At 41.5% G+C, this 20086-nt stretch overlaps 1 protein-coding gene across 6 annotated transcripts in view; it reads left to right on the top strand.

Moving 5' to 3' along the window:
• Positions 1-20086, top strand: part of LOC106607643 (MAP/microtubule affinity-regulating kinase 3) — a 217383-nt gene that overhangs the window by 35481 nt on the left and 161816 nt on the right. For all 6 annotated transcript variants that reach the window (XR_006770269.2, XM_014204792.3, XM_014204794.3 and 3 more), the window contains exon 4: positions 17369-17417. Coding sequence is in view for 5 of the 6 variants with exons in the window: in XM_014204792.3 (XP_014060267.1) it covers positions 17369-17417 (49 nt within the window). In the remaining variant the exon portion in view is untranslated. The remainder of the gene's footprint in view (positions 1-17368; positions 17418-20086) is intronic.

Here is a 20086-nt window from a genome sequence, read left to right as displayed (position 1 = left end):
CTCACTTAAGTTGCGCTGCAGGAGTGACTCACCCCTTGACGCTCCCGTTTTGCTTGTTGTGCTTTGTAAACAAACACGGACTGGCTCAAACAGCTGTTTTGGGGAATATATATTAACCTGATGCACAAATTGACTGCAGGTATTTATTTAAAAAAGTACAAATCTTAAAATGTATTAAAATGCATGATTGGAAAATCATACTCTGGGATACGGTATACTGCCAAACTCTAGCATTTGAGAAAGTAATTTGTGTGCTTTTTTAAAATACCTTTATTTTGTCTGGGAGTCATGCTGAGACCAAGGTCTCTAACAGATGAGCCCTGTATCCACATCAATACACATATTTACATCAATACTCAAAAAGCAAAACAGTCATTGGAAAGAAACATTTATTCCGTAAAAATGTCTTCAATCAGCCTTTAGAATTTCCCTAGAGCAGTGGTCTCCAACCTTTTTCTAGCATGAGAGCTACTTTTTAAAAATGAAACGTCCTGAGTTACTCATTTACATGTAATTTTTTTTTTTTATTGCTTTCAAATAAGCACATTCTTCTTCTCTACCCTGCAACTCTTCCCCAGGTAAAATAATGGTGCTGACAAATATGGCAGCTCTGCTTCTAGCTCCTAAGCAACCTTTGAAGTATTTTTAATTTTTTTTGTGTGTTATTTCTTACATTATTAGTCCATAATTATTTTGTGTTATTACATACAGCCGGGAAATTACTTTTGGATATCAGAGCGGTGGTAACTCATTGTGACCAATTGGATCCATTGTTCGTACTCCCCAGTACTTACACTACCGGTTATAAGTTTTAGAACACCTACTCATTCAAGGGTTTTTCTTTATTTTTTACTATTTTCTGCATTGTAGAATAATAGTGAAGACATCACAACTATGAAATAACACATGGAATCATCATGTAGTAACCAAAAAGTCTTAAACAAATAAAAATATATTTTATATTTGAGGTTCTTCCAAGTAGCTACTCTTTGCCTTTATTCTACAATGTAGACAATAGTAAAAATAAAGAAAAAGCCTTGAATGAGTATGTGTTCGAAAACTTTTGACTGGTAGATTATTCCAGAGGCTGCTCCAAAGCACTGTCGGCGGAGAAGAGGTATTCGGAGTGGCCCTCTAGTCTGACTTAGGAGGCGTGCACACCATCCATCGTTGCCGAGTATTTTACTCGCTAATATTCAGTCCCTGGACAATGAAGTAGACTAGCTCAGGGCGAGGATCTCCTTCCAGAGAGACATCAGGGATTGTAACATACTCTGTTTCACAGAAACATGGCTCTCTCGGGATATACTGTCTCCGTTCATACAGCCAGCTGAGTTCTCAGTACATCAAACAGACAGGAATAAAGAACTCTCCGGGAAGAAGAAAGGCATGGGGAGTTTGTTTCATGATTAACTACTCATGGTGTGATTGTGGTATGTAGAAACTCAAGTCCTTTTGTGCGTGGCCACACAGTCATGGGTGAACAGGGAGTACAGGAGGGGGCTGGGCACACTTCCTTGTGGGGACCCCCGTATTGAGTATTAGTGAATTTGAGGTGTTTTTTCCAACATTCACCACCTGGGACGGTCCATCAGGAAGTCCAGGACACATTTGCACAGGACGGGGTTCAGACCCAGGGCCCCCCCAGTTTAATGATGAGCTTGGAGGGTACTATGGTGTAGAATGCTGAACTATAGTCAATGAACAGCATTCTTACATACAGTTGAAGTCAGAAGTTTACATACACTTAGGTTGGAGTCATTAAAACTTGTTTTTCAACCACTCCACAAATTTATTGTCAACAAACTATAGTTTTGGCTAGGCGGTTAGGACATCTACTTTGTGCATGACACACTAAGTTGATTGTGCCTTTAAAAAGCTTGGAAAATTCCAGAAAATGATGTCATGGCTTTAGAAGCTTCCGATACGCTAATTGACATAATTTCAGTTAATTGGAGGTGTACCTGTGGATGTATTTCAAGGCCTACCTTCAAACTCAGGGCCTCTTTGCTTAACATCATGGGAAAATCAAAAGAAATCAGCCAAGACCTCCACAAGTCTGGTTCATCCTTGGAAGCAATTTCCAAACGCCTGAAGGTCCCACATTCATCTGTACAAACAATCGCACGTAAGTATAAACACCATTGGACCACGCAGCCTTCATACCGCTCAGGAAGGAGACGCGTTATGTCTCCTAGAGATGAATGTACTTTGTTGCGAAAAGTGAAAGTCAATCCCAGAATAACAGAAAAGGACCTTGTGGAGATGCTGGAGGAAACAGGTACAAAAGTGTCTTTATCCACAGTAAAACGAGCCCGACATAACTTGAAAGGCCGCTCAGCAAGGAAGAAACTACTGCTCCAAAACCGCCATAAAAAAGTCAGACTACGGTTTACAAGTACACATGGAGACAAAAATCGTAGTTTTTGGAGAAATGTCCTCTGGTCTGATGGAACAAAAATAGAACTGTTTGGCCATAATGACCATCGTTATGTTTGGAGGAAAAAGGGGGAGGCTTGCAAGCCGGAGAACACCATCCCAACCGTGAAGCACGGGGGTGACAGCATCATGTTGTGGGGTGCTTTGCTGCAGGAGGGACTGGTGCACTTCACAAAACAGATGGCATCATGAGGAAAGATAATTATGTGGGTATATTGAAGCAACATACATTTACATTTTAGTCATTTAGCAGACGCTCGTATCCAGAGTGACTTACAGTAGTAAATGCATGAACTTTTTGTACTGGCCCCCCGTGGGAATCGAACCCACAACCCTGGCGTTGCACACACCATGCTGGCGTTGCAAACACCATGCTCTACCAACTGAGCCACATCAATCAGGAAGTTAAAGCTTGGTCGCAAATGGGTCTTCCAAATGGACAATGACCCCAAGCATACTTCCAAAGTTGTGGCAAAATGGCTTAACCTCTTACATCTAGACGTTCCGCTAGCGGAACACCTGCTCCAATATCCAATGATGGGCGTGGCGCGAAATACAAACTCCTCTAAAATACAAAAACTTCAATTTTTCAAACATATGACTATTTCACAGCATTTTAAAGATAAGACTCTCCTTTATCTAACCACACTGTCCGATTTCAAAAAGGCTTTACAACGAAAGCAAAACATTAGATTATGTCAGCAGAGTACCAAGCCAGAAATAATCAGACACCCATTTTTCAAGCTAGCATATAATGTCACAAAAACCCAGAAGACAGCTAAATGCAGCACTAACCTTTTATGATCTTCATCAGATGACAACCCTAGGACATTGTTATACAATACATGCATGTTTTGTTCAATCAAGTTCATATTTATATCAAAAACCAGCTTTTTACATTAGCATGTGACGTTCAGAACTAGCATACCCCCCGCAAACTTCCGGGGAATTCGCTATCATTTTACTAAATTACTCACGATAAACGTTCACAAAAAGCATAACAATTATTTTAAGAATTATAGATACAGACCTCCTCTATGCACTCGATATGTCCGATTTTAAAATAGCTTTTTGGTGAAAGCACATTTTGCAATATTCTAAGTACATAGCCCAGGCATCACGGGCTAGCTATTTAGACACCCGGCAAGTTTAGCACTCACCAATATCAGCTTTACTATTATAAAAGTTTCATTACCTTTTGTTGTCTTCGTCAGAATGCACTCCCAGGACTGCTACTTCAATAACAAATGTTGGTTTGGTCCAAAATAATCCATCGTTATATCCGAATAGCGGCGTTTTGTTCGTGCGTCCCAGACACTATCTGAAATGGTAAATCAGGGTCGTGCGCATAGCGCAATTCGTGACAAAAAAAATCTAAATATTCCATTACCGTACTTCGAAGCATGTCAACCGCTGTTTAAAATCAATTTTTATGCCATTTTTCTCGTAGAAAAGCGATAATATTCCGACCGGGAATCTCCTTTTAGCTAAACTGAGGAAAGTAAACAAAGCTTTCGGTCGACGCGGGCACGCGCCTGAGTCTCACAGTACTGTATCCAGCCACTACCCAAACGCGCTACTTTGTTTCAGCCAGAGCCTGCAAAGCCACGATTCAGCTTTTTACCGCCTTCTGAGACCCTATGGCAGCCGTAGGAAGTGTCACGGGACAGCTAAGATCCTCACTCTTCAATAAACAGAGACAAGAAGAACGACACCTTGTCAGACAGGCCACTTCCTGCCTGAAACCTTGTCAGGTTTTTGCCTGCCAAATGAGTTCTGTTATACTCAGACACCATTCAAACAGTTTTAGAAACTTTAGGGTGTTTTCTATCCATATGTAATAAGTATATGCATATTCTAGTTACTGGGTAGGAGTGGTAACCAGATTAAATCGGGTATGTTTTTTATCCAGCCGTGAAAATACTGCCCCCTAGCCATAACAGGTTAAGGACAACAAAGTCAAGGTATTGGAGTGGCCATCACAAAGCCCTGACCTCAATTCTATAGAAAATTTGTGGGCAGAACTGAAAAAGCGTGTGCGAGCAAGGAGGCCTACAAACTTGACTCGGTTACATCAGCTCTGTCAGGAGGAATGGGCCAAAATTCACCCAACTTATTGTGGGAAGCTTGTGGAAGGCTACCTGAAACGTTTGACCCAAGTTAAACAATTTAAAGGCAATGCTACCAAATACTAATTGAGTGTATGTAAACTTCTGACCCACTGGGAATGTAATGAAAGAAATAAAAGCTGAAATAAATCATTCTCTCTACTATTAGTCTGACATTTCACATTCTTAAAATAAAGTGGTGATCCTAACTGACCTAAGACAGGGAATTTTTACTAGGATTAAATGTCAGGAATTGTGAAAAACTGAGTTTAAATGCATTTGGCTAAGGTGTATGTAAACTTCCGACTTCAGCTGTAGGTGATGTCGCAGTAGTCTAGGACCGATTTTTAGGAATGTCGAATGAATAGTCTGCTTTCTACTTTTTAGCGAGAAAACAAAGATTCTCTAGAAGTTTAACCATTAGGTAAGAGTAGTCGATTGGCTGACCAGAGTCAACTACACCACCATTTCTATCAAATAAAAAGCCTGCCAAGATCATTTTGATTTAATAGCATCATTTTTACGCTTCAATGCATTTACTGTTTTCCAAACTTTTGAAGGATCACCAGCAGAGTCTGAGAGCTTAAAAAAGTAGCTTGATTTAGTTTTCTTAATCGAGAGAGTACATCGGTTTCTCAATTGTCTGAAAGATTTCCAGTCCACTACAGTCAGTTTTTCTTGCTTTGGCTCTGGTCTGATTTCTCCTCTGAATGAGCTCAGATAATGCAGAAGAAAACCAAGGGTTCGATCTATCTTTGACGGAATTGTTTAAAAGAGGCGTGTTTATCTGCCAGAGGAATAAATATGGAGGATACATTTTCTAGAACCAACTGAATTTCCGGAGTACATGAGACAGGGGTTTTCAAATCAGTTGAAAAATCGCCCATTTGTTTCCTTGTTTTATTTAAAAAGCTAATTTATATTATCTTCCTGAATTGGCTGCATTGAAAAGTCATTGGACCTCATGTTGCACCAAAGCTCTGGGTTAAACCATGGTGGTTATATAAATTCCTTCAAAATTCTGTTTTGTTATGTAAACATAATGTACAGATATGATTGTGAAAGCTTAACAATAGTAGCTTTCCAAATATTTGTGCTGTAGCTATAGTTTGATAAGAAACATTGTGGTCCTGCCCACAAAAGAACAGGTGATGGAGGGAGAAAAGGAGAGTGGGAGAGAAATTGTGACAAAAGACGGCATGGAAGGGATATTGTAATGGAGGGAGAGACAGAAAAAGAGAGTATAGGAGAGCGACTGAGGGATATATTGAGGTCAGTATAGGGGTGTAGCAAAGAGGAACTGCAATAGACATTGAGACTTATGTCTTTGCTATCTTTTCTTTCTCTCCTTTCTTCTTTATCACTCCTAATAACCCTTCCATTCTCTCTCCCTTTCAGTCTTCCTCTCGCCATCTCTCCCCCCTCTCTTTCCACCATTCTCTCTCCCCCTCCCCATCTCTATCAATCTCACCCCCTTCTCTCCTTCCTTCCCTCCTTGCTCCACCCACCCTCTCTCTCACACATAGTGAGTCTTGACTTGTTCCTCACAAACACAGGGGTTACTAGCAGTAGTGGTGGTACTAGCAGCAGCGTTATGACAATGGCGGAGGGGAACGCCTCAGACTCACAACACTAGGGCCTAACTCACAGGAGGCAGGAAATGGTGTGTGTGTGTGTGTGTGTGTGTGTGTGTGTGTGTGTGTGTGTGTGTGGCGCATGTGACAAACAGGAAGGTATGTACAAGGAGGGAACAGTATTGCTGCCGTGTGTGTGAACAGAGCAATAAATGTATGCATGTGAAAAACAGGGATGAAGCTGGAGAGGCAAACACATTAATGGGGGTTGTGGAAAGTGGGCCAGTGGCCAAGTAGCCTAGCATGCCATATTGATTGCTGTGCCTGTAAAGGAATGTGTGTGTCTCTTGTGTGTTTTGAATGCATTTGTGTCTGTCTGTCTACCATTCTGTGTGGATACCTCTGTTTAGCAGCTGTATATTGTAATGGTTCCCACAAGACCCTAACCCATTGCCTAGTCCCCACTAGTTGATAGCTCATCCTGACCTGTTGAACTAGGGCCAGGGCTCAACCTGTAATCTCTAGCCAACTCAAACCACCTCTAGCCCTGCTCCCACACCATCTAGATCAGTGTTTACTAGTATAGATCCCAACCCAGTCCTCAGAAACCAGGTCCTCAGCCGTTGCACATAATTGATGAACACACCCCAATTAAACAAATAAAGGGTTTGATGCTTAGTTGATTTGTTTAGTACTAGGCTGGAACAAACATTTACAGCTCTGCCTCAGATTGTCTCGTTAACCTCAGCTCTTATATTGATCAACTTTTTCTGCTGTGAATGTATGTGGCTGATATGAAGGAAAAGCTTGCAAAGTGTTTTCTCCAGGGTCAACCTGTCTCCTCCACTGAGACTGCTCTGTGTGTTTGTGTGTGAGCGAAAGAGAGCATTCAAATGCATCATATTTGTAGCTCCATTTATTTTAAAACCTATTCTGTGACATCCATGCAGGGTTGCGTCAATGGGCCTCATTTATTAATCGTTAGCTGAGCATAGGGCTGGGCGATATGGCCAAAATCTCATATCCAGATAACGATACATATCACATATAGCACATTTTCTGTAAATTCAATGAATAAATAGTTTATATAAAATGACCACATGTAAAGGCCTATTTCTTATTACATTTTGAATTAAACTCAACAAATAAAAAGGTACTTACTCATATTTGATTATTTCTCCTTTTATTTAGAACCTTTGTGCAAATGTTCAATTAAGCATGTAACAAAATATAAAACATGAATGTATAAAAATCTAAAAAGGTAAATAGAAAACAGTTCAACTATAGTTTCAAACAAAATAAATGTAGGCCTAAAATGTATATATATATTTTTGGGGCTTGCCTGTTTTGCATGTTATTTTGGCATTAATACGTGTCACATATCAATTTGCATTTGGTACCTTGGGTCGAGTGTTAGCACCAACTCGCGAAACCCCCGTTTCTCGTCCGTGTAAATTGGGGCCATGTCTTTGCAGATGTAAGTTGTAACGGCAGCTGTTATCTCCTTCCATCTTCGTGATTCTTTGCCATATGGTGTGCCGCGGGCAAAAGTCTCTTGCAACGTCTGAGTCGGGGGCTTGTTTTGAACACTCGACTGTACTTTTTTGGGTCTCATCCGTAGACTCTCTCCGTACTGATTCACATGATTCTTGCGTAGATGGTAAAAGAGGTTAGGGGTGTTTGAGCCTGTTTTCGGGACCAGCCTGAGGCATATTTTGCAGAGGACGGTTTTCTTGTCCGTGTCAGACTTTTCATACCCAAACCACGTCCATGCGACCGAAGTAGCCCCTATTTTAGGTACGACCTCTGTGTCACGTTCACTCTCCACCATGTTTGTTTGTGTTGAACATTTTGAACATTTAAAGCGTCGTCCAATTGACAAAAAATATTGCCGTGAAGGGTGATTTGCGACACAAGGAAATAAACGATAGAAAAACGTCTATCGTTTCATATTTTGCTCTATCGTCACACTATGTATATCGTCATATTGCCCAGCCCTAGCTGAGCAGCATACATTTGTACACAAATGTTTTTTGTGTGAGGATTGTTTTCCCATTACAAATTTTCTTCATGGTATTGCAGTGATAGTACCGTTTGACATTTTCTTTTACACTTACTGTGCGTGTGATTCGTCTGCATGCCATTTGGATGCATGTCTGCTTGTGTGTGTGTGTGTTGATCCACATGAGTAGAGTGAATTATTCAGTACTCACATCTCTCTCCCTCTCCCACTGAACAGCTGTGTCATGGTGAAACACAGGATGCTGCTGCCACTGCCCCGCAGGCACCACACACACACACGTCATGCAGACGTGCATATACCGGTAAATACTTGAATGCAGTTACCTATACTAGCTGACAGATGTGCAGCAGACATACACACAGGGAGAGATGCCTCCCCATGCAACAGAGACCTGTGTGGGCTGACTGTTCAGATCATCCATAAAATGTTTATTATGGTAAAGTGGCTCCCTGTATCAACACTCCTGCTGTTGCTCACAGGTCAAGTGTGTGTGTGTGTGTGTGTGTGTGTGTGTGAGTGACAAAAGAGAGAATTGTGTGTGTGTTGGAGAGAATGTTAAGTGTGTGTGCTCCTGTCTTAAGCAGATTCTCAGGTTTAATACTGACATGAACTGTGTGTGTGTTCAGTACTGTCTACTGTTCTGCCACTCACTTCTGTGGGAGTTTGAGAAGGGAACATACTCACTCCCTCTCTCTCGCTCCCTGGCTCCGTCCCTCGCTCAATCCATCTTTCCCAAGAATCGTCAGTGGTGAACACTTTTTCCCCTCTCTCTTCCAGGAAAAGAGAGCGCTGCCAATCATCAACTAACCTTGCTCACACAGATGAGCCGCCGGTTAATAAAGCAAATAAGTACAACCTTTGAGCAGTGGGTGGGGGGGCAGTTGGTGTCTGTGTGTTGTATGAAAATGATGAGCATGTATGTTGCCTGTGTGTTTACTTCACAGATAGACTCACAGGCAGGTAGGGAACAGTGAACACAGGACTGACTTACATCACCGCTGTACAGTCCTGATAGTCACTACTCCCAATCTAACTTTTAAGACCGTGTGTGAATCTATTTTTGAGTTGCCTCTCTCTAAAAAGTTTGTATGGCGCTGCAATGGATAAACAAGCAAATGCTCATCCAGAAGCGGCACTCCTAGTGTTCGGTGATTTTAATGCAGGGAAACTGAAATCTGTTTTTACCTAATTTCTACCAGAATGTCACCTGTGCAACTAGAGGCGAAAAAACTTTACATCATCGTTACTCCACATACACAAACGCATACAAAGCTCTCCTTCGACCTCCATTTGACAAATCTGACCATAACTCCATCCTCCTGATTCCTGCTTAGAAGCAAAAACTCAAACAGGAAGTGGTCCGATGAAGCGGATGCTAAGTTACAGGACTGTTTCGCTAGCACAGACTGGAGTATGTTTCGGGATTCATTGGATAGCACTGAGGAGTTTACCACATCAGTCACCGGCTTCATTAAGAAGTGCACTGACTGCGTCTACCCATAGTGACCGTACGTACATATTCCAACCAGAAACCACGGCTTACAGGCAACATCCACACTGAGCTAAAGGAATCCTACTACACCGGCTCTGACGCTCATCTGATGTGACAGATTGAAAACTATCACGGATTACAAAGGGAAACCCAGCAGCGTGCTGCCCAGTGACGCGAGCCTACCAGATGAGCTAAGTACCTTCTATGTTTGCTTCAAGGCATGCAACACTGAACCACGCATGAGAGTACCAGCTGTTCCAGACGACTGTATGATCGCGCTCTCCGTAGCTGATGTGAGTAAGACCAATAAACTGGTTAACATTCACAGACAGATTACCAGGACACACACTCAGGATGCGTGCTCATGCACTGAGCAGCTGGCAAGTGCCTTCAAATACATGTTCAACCTCTCCCTGACCCAGTCTGTAATACCTACATGTTTCAAGCAGACCACCATAGTCCCAGTGCCCAACAACGCCAAGGTAACCTGCCTAAATGACTATCACCCGGTAGCACTCACATCTGTAGCCATGAAATGCTTTGAAAGGCTGGTCATGGCTCACAACAACATCTCAGACACCCTGGACCCACTCCAATTCGCATATCGCTCCAACAGATCCACAGATGACGCAATCTTTATTGCACTCTGCACTGCTCTTTCCCACCTGGACAAGAGGAGCACCTATGTGAGAATGCTGTTAATTGACTACAGCTCAGCATTCAACACCATAGTGCCCTCCAAGCTCATCATTAAGCTAAGGATCCTGGGACTGAACACCTCCCTCTGCAACTGTTTCCTGAGGGTAGGCAACCACACATCCACCACACTGACCCTCAACACAGGCACCCATCAGGGGGGACGTGCTTAGTCCCGTCCTGTACTCCCTGTTCAACCACGACTGCTTGACCTCGCACGACTCCAATATCATTAAGTTTGCAGATGACATGGCGGCTATATGCCTTATCACCGATGACGAAGAGGCAGCCTATAGAGATGAGGTGTGAGACTTGGCAACATCCTCTCCCTCAACGTTATTGTAAAAAAAGACAAAGGAGCTGATCGTGGACTTGAGTAAACGGAGGACCAAAGCACACCCCCATTCACATCGACGGGGCTGTAGTGGGAGCGGGTCGAGAGATTCAAGTTCACTAAGGATCTATCATGGTCCACACACACCAACACAGGTGAAGAGGTCACGACAGCGACCCTTCCCCCCTCAAGAGGCTGAAAAGCTTTGGCATGGGCCCTCAAAGTTCTACAGCTGCACCATTGAGAGCATCACTGGCTGCATCACTGCTTGTTATGGCAACTGCTTGGCATCCGACCGCAAGGCACTACAGAGGGTAGTGCGTATGGCCCAGTACATCACTGTGGCCAAGCTCCATGCCATCCAGGACCTCTGTACTAGGCGGTATCAGAGGAAGGCCCTAAAAAGTGTCAGACTCCAGCCACCCAAGTCATAGAATGTTCTCTCTGCTACCACATGTCAAGCGGTACCGATGCAGCACGTCTGGAACCAACAGGAACCTGAACATTTTTTTTGTGACGAAAGTTAAATAGTTAACCTATCTGCCTTTACCCTTTTTGCACAAATGCTTTGTCTCATCACGTACACTGCTGCTACAGTTTATTTGTCACTTTATTCCTAGTTATATACATATCTAACTCAATTACCTCGTACTGCTGCACATCGACTATGTACTCGGTACTGTGTATATACAATGCATTCGGAAAGTCTTTAGACCCCTTGACTTATTCAATATTTGGTTATGTTACATTTTATTTTTAGATGCCCACATACCCCAAAATTGCAAAGCAAAAACAGGTTTTTAGAAAATGTTCTAAGTGTATAAAAAAAAAAAAACTGATATGACATTTACTTAAGTATTTAGACCCTTTACTCAGTACTTTGTTGAAGCACCTTTGGCAGCGATTACAGCCTCAAGAATTCTTGAGTATGACACTATAAGCTTGGCACACCTGTATTTGGGGAGTTTCTCCCATTCTTCCCTGCAGATCCTCTCAAGCTCTGTCAGGCTGGATGGGGAGCGTCGCTGCACAGCTATTTTCAGGTCTCTCCAGAGATGTTCGATCGGGTGATGGTCCGGGCTCTGGCTGGGTCACTCAAGGACATTTAGAGACTTGTCACGAAGCCACTCCTTCGTTGTCTTGGCTGTGTGCTTAGGGTCGTTGTTCTGTTGGAAGGTGAACCTTCGCCCCAGTCTGAGGTCCTGAGCACTCTGGAGAAATTATTCATGAAGGGGATCTCTGTACTTTGCTCCGTTCATCTTTCCCTCAAACCTGACCAGTCTCCCAGTCCCTGCCGCTGAAAAACATCCCCACAGCATGATCCTGCCACCACCATGCTTCACCGTAGGGTTGGTGCCAGATTTCCTCCAGATGTGACGCTTGGCATTCAGGCCAAAGAGTTCAATCTTGGTTTCATCAAACCAGAGAATCTTGTTTCTCTTGGTCTGAGAGTCTTTAGGTGCCTTTTGGCAAACTCCAAGCAGGCCGTTATGTGCCTTTTACTAAGGAGTGGCCTCCGTCTGGCCACTCTACCATAAAGGCCTGATTGGTGGAGCGCTGCAGAGATGGTTGTCCTTCGGGAAGGTTCTCCCATCTCTACAGAGGAACTCTGGAGCTGTTTCAGAGTGAATGTCGGGTTCTCCCCCGATTGCTCCGTTTGGCTGGGCGGCCAGCTCTAGTAAGAGTCTCGGTGGTTCCAAACTTCTTCCATTTAAGAATGATGGAGGCCACTGTGTTCTTGGGGACTTTCATCATTTTTTGGTACCCTTCCCCAGATCTCTGCCTCGACACAATTCTGTCTCGGAACTGTACAGACAATTCCTTCGACCTCATGACTTGGTTTTTGCTCTGACATGCACTGTCAACTGTGGGACCTTATATAGACCGGTGTGTGCATATCCAAATCATGTCCAATCAATTGAATTTATCACAGGTGGACTCCAAGTTGAATTAGCAAAATTTTCTAAAAACCTGTTTTCGCTTTGTCATTTTGGGGTATTGTGTTAAGATTGAGAATGTATTTATTTAATCAATTTTAGAATAAGGCTGTAGCATAACAAAATGTGGAAAAGTCGAGGGGTCTGAATACTTCCCCAATTCACTGTATTAGCCAAATTATCGTTACTCATTGTGTATTTATTTTTCTATTGCTTGTATATTTTCTTTCTCTCTGCATTATTGCGAAGGGCCCCTAAGTAAGCATTTCACTGTTGGTCTACACCAAGCATGTGATTAATGAAATTTGATTTGAACTAAAATCCCCCTCCTTATCCAAAGGAGACAAGTTAAAACACTGGGGAGGGAAACATTATTTTGTCTCCTCGTTTCTTTCTCTCTCAAGTGCAAAACATATTTTGAGGAAGAGAGATGAAACGCCGCTCACACACTCTGAGGTGTCTCCTCTCCCTCATTCCAACAGTTTAAACTTGCTTCCTGTCCTCATCTCCTCTCCCTCATTCCAACAATCTAAATGGGCTTCCTGTCTTAATCTCCTTTCCCCATTCCCAATAGTTTAAACTGGCTTTCTGTCCTCGTCTCCTCTCTCTCATCTAGGGCTGTCCCCGACAAAAACAAATCTTGGTCGAACAAGAGTTGTCTGTTCTTTCAATCAATTAATTGGTTGAAATATTAAAATGTGTATTTTTCCATATATTAACATACCTTATGTGTTTTAATGAAATCAAATATTTTTAGGCTATTGAGCTTGTCTGATGCTTTAAGCACACTGTGATTGAAATAGTTAAGACACACAAATGACTCAAGAAGGAGCCAGGGATTAAGATAGCCTAACCAATAGAAAAGAAGAAAAAAAAATCCCGAACCACCAACTCCCGCTGGCTTTTAAGCTCCCGAAGTTGCCGGTAATAGGCTACACCAGGGGTTGGCAAACTTGGAGTTCCAATTTATCTTACCAATTCTACTGATGTGCGTGCCAGTTATGATTTTCATATGCACATTTTTGTGGAACAGTTTAATTTATTTTATAATAGTCTTCCTATCGCAAAGTCATTGTCATGTGATTAATAAAAATGATATCTTAATGAAAATTATACAATCTAAAAGTTACTTCTATTGCCAACTATGTAAAAATTGCCTATATAAAGCCAACAAATAAAAACATTACAGCCTGCAACAAATATCCTTATAAAAATATATCAAATTTACTACACATGGCATGTCTGCAAGGAACTTGAAACGTATCAACTATCGATTTGGTCCAGCTAGAAGCTTGAGCTAACAAACTTGAAACATTTGTATGAAATATTCTGGACCCTCAAGAGTTTCCCGTGCCGGTGAGCGCCAAATAAACACAACTGTAGACTATTTGCAAAAGGGATAATAAGTAATCAGGTAGGCCTATTTTATGACGTTTCCACCTGATCAGAGCATGACATTCCCCCCCCCCCCCCCCCTCCCCCCCTTTTCATGCCGAGTGGTTATCAAAAGGGAGAGAGAGTTGAAATATTTTTGTTTTTCAATTTAGTTTGGTCCATCATTTAAACAATTGTTAGATATATCACATGATAGATTTTTTATAAAATTGAGGTTGGGGGTCTCACTTTAAAAAAATGGCTTTGTGTGTTTAAAAAAAATACTCAGTGTTCTTGGATAGTTTATAATTAAAGTTTTACATGATGTATCTTCAAATTGCAATTAGGACAAAGTGCAGGACACTTTGCTTGATAATATATTGTATTATACAGATTTTCTTCATGCATATTTATGCATATAATGTCCTGGGGACGGAAAAGGCACCGATTCGGCGGAATGGCCCAACTACCAATTGGATATCATGAAATCTGGGAGAAAAATAAACTCTTGGCAACGGAAGATCAATATGAGTGTTTATTGGACAAGTCCATGTAGGACCTCTCTTTTTCAGTCTAGGGTGTCCAATCAGAAATGCACATTTTTTAAATAGTACTTTAATTGTGTAGCTAATCCTATAAGAAAAACAATGGTCCAAGTCTTTATCATAATCAGTTAAAAAGTTAATGGAGTTTTTACCCTTGTAGGATAGGCCAGATAAAAAAAAAAGTGGTCAAAAATCTGGAAAATTGCATCAGGTCAGCTAGACTGGATTTTGTGCAAGAATTAGGTTTACTGCCTACCTGACAGGCTCACTTTCGCATTGAACTTGTCATCTTTCTTCTTGAAATCTACAGGAAATAAAACAATATAGAGGTAAGATGGATATCGATTTTGAGACATGACATGTATTTTCATATTTAAGTATACACTTTTCATATTCTAAATGTCTTATTTTTCGATCATGTTTCACAAAAACAAGCATATTTCTGTGAAATATCAACGGCTCAATGAGTGTATAAAACACTTTTTATTTTCAAAGCCTTATACATTTAATTCAACTCGTGTCATGGTCATTTTGCTTTCTGCGACCCGCTGAAACAACATTGAAGACGAAGACCACAAAATGTAAAATCCTCAAGTTATTACGAGAAACCTGTCCCATCGCAGGTTTCAACAAAGCTCTGCTTATTATCGGATGTATTATGTTATGAAATCTGACTTAAAAAAAATATATAATGTTAATAATATGTTAAAGACCACACTGAACTATTCAGAACATTAATACTCATATTGATCATGGTAAAATGTATTTTATAACATAAGGTATTGTAATTTCATCACCAAAACAGGTTTTTACCCACTCTGGGCAAAGTGGGTGGATACCCTAATCAGAATGTTTTATAGCGTTTGGTGCCTAATGATCATGACCCAGGGGATTTATTCTAGGCAGGGAGATCTCCAAACTCTGTGTTCTCATTCATGTTTCAAAACCATGTATTTATCTCAGATACATTGCTGAGCTACAATTCTGATGTCTTACTCATCAATTGTGGTTAAATGGTGTCCTGTGGAATAAAGTTCTGCCAAATAATCTTTCCCTCACTTAAAGGAATGTTTAAAAACATTACATACCCCAACATCTCTTATTTACTAGGGTGGGTTTCAATGATTGAGGGTCCACATTCTTATGTTTTCACATCAGTTGCAGGCATGGTCAGAGAATGATCACTGGCAAGACAAAGCTAAAAAAAAAAGCAAAGAAAGAGGCACGTGTGAAACCATTTTGTGTGTGTGTGTGTCAGTGAAGCTGTGTGTTTGTGCACACATGCTTCAGTAAGTTGGTTGTGTGGGTCATTGAGTCAATGTATGCGCGTACGTACCTGTGACGCAGGAGATAATGGCCCGTTTTTGTCAGGGATCTATTCTGAGCTACCAGCCATGAGTCAGAGCACTCGGAGATAGTGAACTCCTCCCAGTACTCAGAAGTCAATGCACAACACTTGCGCACACACACACACACACACGCGCACTCAGGCTCAACTCACAAGCACACACATAACATACTCTTATAACACACCAAGGCATACACTCTTACTTTATGATTCAGCGTGCTGAGGGCTCAGCCCCTGTTTATGCCACCTGCCTGAAGGGTAGGAGAGATGGATGGAGTGGACAGGAAGAAATGGATTGGAATGGAAGTTGCAGCAAAAGAGATGGTTGGAGATACAGAGAGATTAGGGCTGGGCGACATGACCAATATATCATATGAAAGTATTTAAATAAATAAAAAAATTGACGGTATTTTTAGTTTTTGAATATTAAAAGTTCTACATGTGCTTTATGAGTAGTGAGTGATCCTAGGGTGGCAACACTTACATTCTAAGTGATTTCAATGAGTCTTTCTCCATTCTAATTGTTTTATACTGTTCAATTCAACCTGAAATTATTTTCAGCACTTTTGTCAATTTCTGCATTTCCTGCACTCTTTTACCAAATGTTGCAATTGCGATTTGACTTGTGATTTAGACCAAAACACTTTGGTGAACTGTTTACATAATGGAAATATAATGATTATTGTAATTATATAGTTAGAGTATAATAGTGGGCACAGTGTTGTTTGACAACAAATTCAAATCCCAGGGAGGAGTTATTGTGACAGGGTAGGAAACAAAATTGCTAAGTGTTTCCTAGGGGACCCAATAATTTTTGGTGACATTGAATGTATTCTCTTAGGGAGAGAGGTGAATAGATGGAGTGGTAGAGGGATACCAAGGGTAGGCCTTACCGTCTTGCGTGGGAGACCACGGCTGACAACCGGCCAATCAGATCATCTACGTCCGAGGGCAATGACGAGAGATCGGGGTCAAAAGGTCATCTGAGACCCCATGGTCCAATAAGCATCACAATGGGCGGCTACTAGAACGAGAGACTGTCCTGCTCATTCATTCATGACAGAAAAAGAGTGAGGGAGAGAGGGAAAGGAAAAGAGGGAGAGGGAAAGAAAGGCAGAGTAAGTGTTTTTCAAACTCACCAGGAAGTCATAGTCTGGGAGAGTTGGTAGGCTCTCTGTCCGTCTCTCTCTGTCCGCCTCTGTCTGTCTGTGTTGTTCTGGGCTTTCATGTGGAAGTAACTTGTGGGAAATGAGATTGTTTTAGGGGCGGTATGGGGGGGGAGTGGAAGTTACCAATAACAATGAAAAAAAGTAATGTGTTTGTGTGTGTTAGAGTATGTGTGGAAGCCTCTATTAAAGAACATACTTTAGTTTTAGTGTCCAATATTGGCCTATACTATCCCTCTAACAACCAGAGAATGTCACCAGTGATGTACCTGTTCTTCTAAATGTCTGCAGGAAAGAAAATCTCACATCTTCTCAACTTCCTTTCTTTTCAGCTCTTCCGAGAAGTCAGAATAATGAAGATTCTAAACCATCCAAACATTGGTAAGTGTACCACTGAGTGACTTCTGTCACTTCTGTAAATCCTCATAACAATGTGTGCCCATACATGTTTCAATCAATCACATTTATATATAAAGTACTTTCTACATCAGCGTGCTATACAGAAACCCAGCCAAAAGCCGCAAACAGCAAGCAATGCAGATGTAGAAGCATTGTGACTAGGAAAAACTCCCTAGAAAGACAAGAACCTAGGAAGAAACCTAGAGAGGAACCAGGCTCTGAGGGGTGGTCAGTCCTCTTCTGGCTGTGCCAGGTGGAGATTATAAGAGTAAATGGCCAATAAGGAGGTGTATGTTTTAGTATGTATGGCAGGACCAAATCGGAAAGATAGATAGGATCAAGCCCATGTAATGCTTTGTAGGTTAGCAGTAAAAACTTGAAATCAGCCCTAGCCTTAACAGGAAGCCAGTGCAGAGGCTAGCACTGGAGTAATATGAGTCAAGATTCTAGCAGCCGTGTTTAGCACTAACTGAAGTTTATTTTGTTCCTTATTAAGGGTTGCCGGAAAGTAGAGCATTGCAGTAGTCTAGTCTAGAAGTGACAAAAGCATGAATTAACTTTTCTGTATCATTTTTGGACAAAAAGTTTCAGATTTTTTCAATGTTATGAAGATGGAAAAAAGCTGTCCTTGAAATATTCTTGAAATTTACAATTGATTTGTCAGAGGACAAACCATTCAGAAAGACGAACTGATATCTTTCCGACAGATAAGCTCCAAACCAGGCAAGAACCTGGCCGTGTAGACCAATTAGGGTTTCCAATCTTTCCAAATGATGTGGTGATCGATGGTGTCAAAAGCAGCACTAAGGTCTAGGAGCACAAGGACAGATGCAGAGCCTTGACGAGTGCAGTCTGGGGTCTAAAACCAGACTGAAGCGTTTCATATACATTAGGCAGTGAGTTACTGCGCAACAGCTTTTTCAAATACATTTTAGAGGATTGGGAAATTCGATATTGGCTGATTGAATTTTTTACATTTTCTTGGTCAAGGTTTGACTTTTTCAAGAGAGGCTTTATTACTGCCACTTTTAGTGAGTTTGGTACACATCCGGTGGATAGAGAGCCATTTATTATGTTCAACATAGGAGGGCCAAGCACAGGAAGCAGCTCTTTCAGTAGTTTAGTTGGAATAGGGTCTAGTATGAAGCTTGAAGGTTTACAGGCCATGACTATTTTCATGAATGTGTCAAGAGATATTGGATTTAAAAAACTTGTGTCTCCCTTGATCCTAGGTCCTTGACAGGGACCTGTACAGGCTTGTGCAGACTCAGGACAACTGAGCTTTGGAGAAATATGCAGGTTCAAAGAGGAGTCCGTAATTTTCTTTCTAATGATCTTTTCATGGAAGAAGTTCATGAATTCATCACTGCTGAAGTGAAAGCCATTCTTTCTTGGGGAATGCTGCTTTTTAGTTAGCTTTGCGACAGTATCAAAAATAAATGTTGGGTTGTTCTTATTCTCTTCAATTAGGTTGGAAAAATAGGATCGAGCATCAGTGAGGGCTCTCTGATATTGCATGGCACTGTCTTTCCAAGCTAGTCAGAAGGCTTCCAGTTTGGTGGAGCACCAATTCCGTTCCAATTTTCTGGAAGCTTGGTTCAGGGCTTGAGTGTTTTCTGTATACCAGGGAGCTAGTTTCTTGTGACAAATGTTTTTAGTTTTTAGGGGTGCAACTGCATCTACACTATTACGCAAGGTACATTTTTGTTCCTCAGTTAGTTGGTTAACACATTTTTGTACTCTGATGTCCTTGGATAGGTGGGGTGGGAGTCTGGAAGGGCATCTAGGAATCGTTGTGTTGTCCGAGAATTTATAGCACAGCTTTTGATGATCCTTGGTTGGGGTCTAAGAAGATTATTTGTTGCGATTGCAAACATAATATGGTGGTCCGATAGTCTAGGTTTATGAGGAGAAATATTTAGATCTACAATATTTATTCCACAGGACAAAACGAGGTCCAGGGTATGACTGTGGCAGTGAGTAGGTCCAGAGACATGTTGGACAAAACCCACTGAGTCGATGATGGCTCCGAAAGGCTTTTGGAGTGGGTCTGTGGACTTTTCCATGTGAATATTAAAGTTACCAAAAATGTAAATATTATCTGCCATGACTACAAGGTCCGATAGGAACTCAGTCAGGAACGATATATACGACCCAGGAGGCCTGTAAACAGTAGCTATAGAAAGTGATTGAGTAGGCTGTAGAGATTTCATGACGAGAAGCTCAAAAGACGAAAATGCAGCAATTTTTCTTTTTTAATATTGAAATTTGCTCTCGTAAATCTTAGCAAAACTGCTCTGGGATATGGTCACTAGTGTTTCCAGAAGGAGAGGCCTCATTTAACACAGCAAATTCATCAGGTTTAAGCCATTTTTCAGTCAGGCCAATCACATCAAGATTATGATCAGTGATTAGTTCATTGACTATAACTGCCTTGGAAGTGAGGGATCTAACATTATTAAGTAGCCCTATTTTGAGGTGTGAGATATCACAATCTCTTTCAATAATGACAGGAATGGAGGAGGTCTTTATTCTAGTGAGATTGCTAAAGCGAACACTGCCATGTTTAGTTTTGCCCAACCTAGATCGAGGCACAGACACGGTCTCAATGGGGATAGCTGAGCTGATTACACTGACTGTGCTAGTAGCAG

Source organism: Salmo salar, chromosome 06 (assembly GCF_965601325.2).
Source record: "Salmo salar chromosome 06, fSalSal1, whole genome shotgun sequence".
NCBI lineage: Eukaryota > Metazoa > Chordata > Actinopteri > Salmoniformes > Salmonidae > Salmo > Salmo salar.
The sequence above is the reverse complement of the archived record's forward strand: the minus strand, read 5'-3'. Positions and strand labels throughout refer to the sequence as shown.